Consider the following 6,349-nt stretch of genomic DNA (forward strand, 5'->3'; position numbering starts at 1 on the left):
TACGCTTCGACGAAGTTGACATTCTGCCCCAATCTGAAAGATACTACCCGAGACTCACCAGAGAGGCCATCGAAATATTTAAACACCAAAACAATATTAACAGAAAAGAAGAAATTACGGCACTCAATCCAGATTGGAAGCGCGTTTTGCGCCAAACAGCATGTACGCCGAATCGTTGGAACCCCCACCCATCCCCCACGCATGAGCACACACTGCTGGGCTGCATAAATACGACGGAGAATCCAGCAGTTGAATCAGTCTTAGTCGGAAAGCACGGGAGATCACTTCGCCCAGGCCTTTGAAACTGTCCACCGCAGTTGTAGACGAAACGTCAGAAAGAAATTCCGATAGACCACGGCTTCAAAGCCCGGAAAACATTCCTAAATGTAATTAATTTTGCTGTTGAATTCTTTATTTTCAGTTGTTCGTTAGAAATTGCATTTTTTAATTTTTAAAATTTTTGCATCCGGACTGTAATTTTCTTTTAACAACTGCTAATTTGTTGAAATTAAAAATCAAATTCATTCCTGGACTTCAGTCATTTAGTCTTCAAGTATATACAATGAAGGATAGTGCTTGGGAGTTGAAATTAAATCCATATTGCCGTTTTTAGAAGCTTTTAATTTATATTTTACACCGGGGTCTGCAAGGTTTTACAAAATTTTAAAATGTCCAAATAACTAGGGGGTGCTAGACTTTTGAAAGCGAGTGTACTATACGAGGCCTTCAATCGAATTTTTATGATTTGAAGTTCTCAAATCAATCATATTTGTAAAAAACATAAATGCGAGTCGGGACTTAAACGGGCGACGAAGGAGAAAACCAACATTTTAGCGGCGCTTCTCATAGTTTTATTGACCTGCTGTATATAAAGTACAAAAGATTTAATAAAAAACCAGAATTCAATTCGTAACTCCAATTACCGCAAATCACTATCCGCATTTATCAGATCAGGATCTGAAATAAAACAAAGCTAGCACAAGAAAAACGAAATTGAAGGTAAAATACCCCGTTCCTCGGACGCAAAGCAAACACTTAAACGAGTAATGCTTATTGCGCTGTATTATCTGCAATTAGAAAGCATTTGAGACAGGTGAAACACTGTTGCGTTTCATAAATTCATTAACGATAAATTATCCAAAGCAGCATTTGCCCCTTAGGGGACACTGTTAATTCACCGAGTCCAACACAAAACTCTAAATAACCAGTCAGACAAGCTAAAGTGAAATGCTTTTCCTTCATAAATAACCGGCTATACATGCCCAAATGAGCCGCATCATAATTGTCATAACAAATCCAAACAAATCACCCATTATGATTCTGAAAGCAACTTACCCTCGCCAAGGGTTTTCCGCCTGTCGCTGTGCAGACAAGAGTTAAACTGGCACCTTCAGCATATGCCTCGGTCACATCTTTTTTCACCAGTCCATTGCTGTCACTTATTTGGACATTTGTGGGAGGCACTGAAACAATTCTGGAAAATTACACGACGAAAACAGCAAAGAAAATTATGTATGAATTACAGAACAAAGCAATCGATAGCGTATCTAAACGGAACGGTTGTTGAGATGAGAAGAGGGTTCGGATATGTAATATCGGTTTAATGTTTTCCCTTCTTGATCTGGAAAAATAGTTGGCTGGATTTCTTGGCTTATAAGTTTTCTTTGGTTTTTTTAAGGATATAATAAACTAGATAGGTAAACTCAAAAACAGCTGAGCGATAAGGAGAAAAGTCCACACGGTACCTCAACTCACTCCTAAGTGTTAGGGGCGATTGGGCAGTTTGTGGTACCGCGATGAACCTTTTTCTTCTTCTCGTCTTCTCAGATTAAAATTACGAAGACTTACGACGAGTTTGAAACAACTTTAAAAACTTGCTGCACTTAAGAACGATGTTAAATACAGAAAAATCCGAGCATATTACTTGTTTCTTAACTGCGGGTAAGGAACCCAAATACATTTTATCTGAACCAATAAGCCTATTTTCTAAATAATCTCTTACATTTTCTTACCATTCAATTTTCATATGCTTTATATTGGACATCACGAATACTTAGTATTCAAGGTAAATCCACCGTTTTCTAGCAGGTAGCTTCTTCTGAACTCATGGTTTGTTTGTTTCGGTTATTGTAATCTCGTTTCGTTATAACCAAATATACACAAACTATTTCAAATAGAAAATTCAGCTTTATTTTAAATTCAACAGTTAGAGGACAATGTAATGGGATCAAACTTCACGGGACCATACTAGGATTAACCAACCACAAAAATAGAATAAAAAGAGATGAAAAGTAAAAAAAAGATAAATTTCATTGCCGTTAAACAGAAACAAGAAGTAACTTTTGCCATATAGCTGAAAGATGCTTCTTTCGGCTTTTGATGCCAAACTACTAATATACGTGATTTGATGTCCGAACGAACCAAAATATCCCATCTAAGCAAAATAATGCCTATAACAACTTGCAAAGCAATCCAATTAATCGGGTGTTTTTATAAATAGATAATAGCCTCTTGGGTTTCCAATTGTGACCGCCAGCACAAGGCGAAATGTTTTCTTAGTTCTATTTTCTTTCCAGAGAAGTCATTAGGAAGTCTGTTTTATCGAGATCGAACTCGACTTTTCCCATTATTAGGAAAGTCGATTTAAATCGTCCCCGGATTTTCGGAATTCCTTCGAGCATTTTATTGTTTTGGAATTTCAACTGAAACTGCTCTTGGAACTTTGCCATTAAGTGACTGAAAACAAACTGCTAATGTCTCCAGTTCAAATTATGCTTGAGTCATGATCACAGGGAGGGACAGTCAGTCATTATTCGTCTTAACAACTCAATTTGCTTCTTGTATAATCGGGTTTCGGTTTTCCTACTCTCGGTTGAAGGTGAAGGAAACGTAAGAACCCTATTAATTAACGGGGATTGTTTGTTAGAAAAATTGCCACACACTGTTTTTATACACGTGTAAACAATAACTAATTCGTCATTATCGAGAATACTTAATCTATTTAGGTCGCTTCACTTTCAAGCACAATGCGCGAAAAAAAAAACACTGTTATTGATGTTTACCCAACTTTGATACGTACATAATGGCTTTCATTATAATCTGCCACGAAACAAGGACGAAACAAGATCCCCATGTTTTTTAAGATAAATTGAGTCTGTCGTCTAAAAGAAAACATTTCCTGCAGTTCTGAATTAAGACATAAAATGGTGCAGGGCGTATTATTATTTCCAGTGGACACCTTTCAACTGAGCCAGAGCTTCGATAAAAAATATTTTCAAGTCCGATCAAGAAATTGCACCTTAATTTTGATTTGATTTTAATCATCCATTATGTCTGCATGGTTTAGAACGAACACCTGGAGTCAGGCTTGTAAGACTATGCCCAAAATGAAAAATTCTTGTAACAGAGCGATTTTTTGGTCAATTTTAACTCTAAAATGCCTTGCAAACTTTGCTTCGAAACTCAAATGTTAAGGAGTTATGGACCGCATTTAAAAATGCATGGTCTTTTGACAGATGCAGGTCATTCTCCTAACCCGGAACTGCCCCGTTTAGAGAAGAGAATACAACTTTTACAATTGTTCTTGTGTCGGTCAAGAAATTATCTACGGATTTTCAAAAATAGCGCTCCTACTTATGTTAGAAATCGTTTATTTTCAGCTTCAGATCAAAGTGCATCGTTTTAATTTTTTAATGCGATTGTAGACGGTTATTACCATCATAGTCAAAGTCTGAGTTAACGTTCTTGAAACCTTAACAGTATTTAGAAGAACAAAAATGTGCAGCGGGAACAATTTGAATAAAAACTTACATTTTGTATTAGTAATAAAATATTACAATGTTTTATTCAGCATACATTTTGCTTCACTCTCTACGTCAAATTCATATTGCTCATAACTCCTTAACATTTGGGTTTTGTCAAAAAGCATATTACGTATTTGCAACTCATAAAGAATACGTTCTTAAGCTAAGGCCATCGAGTCACATACATCATCCTATTTATATTTTCATTGTTAATAGGAAAAACATCTTTTTATCGCTTCTTAACTCACTGCCATCACTTTGTCGATGATTCGCAGCAAATAAGCTAATGCTACCCAATGTAATAAACAATGTAATCCGTCTGATAAATTTTGATGATATGAGCTTTATTCATAGGGTAACGCAAGTAAGTTTTCGTACAAAACAATATTATCCCAAGACACGAAATAAAAATATCCTAACTGGATTGCAACAAATTTTCAAGTTTCTCTATAACACGGAAAGTAACAATTTTCGGCCATTACTTCCAATTTACCTCACGCATTCAACATTTATTATTCAGTTCAAGCTCGAGTCGTACATTTTTCTTTAACTCGCAAGACGGCAGAATATTTATTTTATTTGTTTCCTGCCTTAGTGCTTTGCTCTAAATATTAACTTGTTGTTAGTATCTCAGTTGTTCTGCATTTTTATCTTGTTCAAATCTACATATACAGGGTTTTCATTTCAAAACGAACCAGGTTAAATATGCTTTAAATTTGAGTAATTGAATAAAATATACAAAATATACTGAGTAAATAAGGAGGGGTGGAAGTTTCTGTGACATATTTAATTCAATTTTTATCTACCATCGGTCTAAAACTTCAAATAGTTCCTGCTACCGAGGTTGGAAAGCATTGTTGTCGTGATTCGATAGGCAATAGTAAAGTAGGGCACAGTAAATTACTTCTAGTAAGGCAAAGTAAAGTATAGTATTTTTAAAAATCTTTATGAACGGTAACGAAAAGTTAATGAAAAATTAATCTGCACTCTTGTGGTACTCAATTATTCAGTCCCTTGATACTGTTAGATGGCTTATTGTAAACAACTGCTTTCAAATGACCTCATAGAAAAAACTTTGAAGGAATCAGATCTGGCTACCTTGCTGTCCATACTATTGCACCATTCCTACTAAATAGTTTGCGGGTTGCCGCTGAATCAACTGTTCCTTAACATCTGGTTGAAAATGGGAATTTGCCTTATCAAACAGAAATGCACCATTTTCATTAATTTGATTTTCTAAGGATTGTATGATTAGTGGCTGAATCACATTTTCTAGAAGATGAAGATATTGCTACCCGGTTAAGTTCTCTTCTAAAAATAATGCGCTTATAATTTGGTTTCTCAGAATTCACGCCCAAACATTCAGTTTGCGCGAAGATTGAGAATTTAGCTAGACAGCCGAATGTCAACTTCGAGAAAATGTGATGCGGTCACTTATCATACAATAGAAAAAATAGCGAATTTCTACTCAAAGAAAAAAAGGAAATTGCAAACAAGACTGAGATTCTCTCGGCGTTATCTCGGAAAATTAATTGGTAGAAGGGCTGCAATAGAATGACCAACAAAATCTTCAGATCTCATTCGGGTAGCCTTTTCTTATCGGGTCATTTGGGAAATGTTGCTTATAAAACCCGAAAAAATCGAATACCTACCAGAAGAATGCATACGAATTATTCCATAAATTTTAGTAATTGTTAGTAAATACTTTTTTATTGCCTTGCAAATCAACAATGAATATCTTCAACAATTCATAAAATAAAAAATAAAAACACCAAGTCAATAAGCTACCACAGGTGATTAACATTTTCTGTCCGAACAACACATTTTCTCTTCTAAGTCCTGGGCCAACCATCCGATTTTACTTTTTCTTACATTGGTTAGAGACTCTTTAAGGTTGCTCGTATTGAAAGCAAAACTCTGTATATTTTAGTTTTAGACCGTGCATTTTACGAAATTTGCGAAAAATAAATATTAAAAGATTAATAACAAAACGTTTAAATTAATTATAAAAACTGTCATCGTAATTAGTAAAAACTGATGTCCGATTTTTTCGACCAAAACCACATGGTCCAGTTGCAAGTCTTTAATAGTAATGACTAAAGACCGGATTTTAAGCATTTTGCGTATTGCTGAATTTTATAAGCAACCATTAGATTATTTAATTTCTAAACGAATTATACCAAACTAAGTATATTGCGATAGCTTTTATTATGCTTTTTTTGCTTTTTTAAAGTTTTCATGCTTTTTTGTCCGGTCGTGCTTATTTTGACTTTTTTCCGCATATTTAAATAATTTTAAAAATAGTACAAAATATTATACGGGAATAAATGTCCATATAAAGTAAATTTGGCAACTTTGCAAGGCGTCGCGTGATTCCCCGAAAAATCCGTTCGCACGTAGGTAATTTCCCAAAGTTTAGCCTTGGGCTATGGCAAGACTTTTGTTATTTATTTAGTTAGTTACGAGGTGGTCTGGTTTCCAGTTGGTTTTATCGTCTGTACTTGGATTTAATTAGCTGTACGTGTAACTATTTAAACAATGCCAAA

The 6,349-nt window shown here is 35.0% G+C and overlaps 1 protein-coding gene across 1 annotated transcript in view; it reads right to left on the reverse strand.

Moving 5' to 3' along the window:
• The window catches only part of LOC109545111 (nephrin), a gene marked incomplete at its 3' end in the record, with an annotated part of 199,135 nt that overhangs the window by 93,299 nt on the left and 99,487 nt on the right, over nt 1-6,349 (reverse strand). The window contains 1 exon segment of the mRNA XM_048667799.1: nt 1,336-1,463. Within this exon segment, the coding sequence (XP_048523756.1) occupies nt 1,336-1,463 (128 nt within the window).

This window comes from Dendroctonus ponderosae, unplaced genomic scaffold (assembly GCF_020466585.1).
Source record: "Dendroctonus ponderosae isolate FM_Combo_2020 unplaced genomic scaffold, Dpon_F_20191213v2 Dpon_F_20191213_6, whole genome shotgun sequence".
Classification (NCBI taxonomy): Eukaryota; Metazoa; Arthropoda; class Insecta; order Coleoptera; family Curculionidae; genus Dendroctonus; species Dendroctonus ponderosae.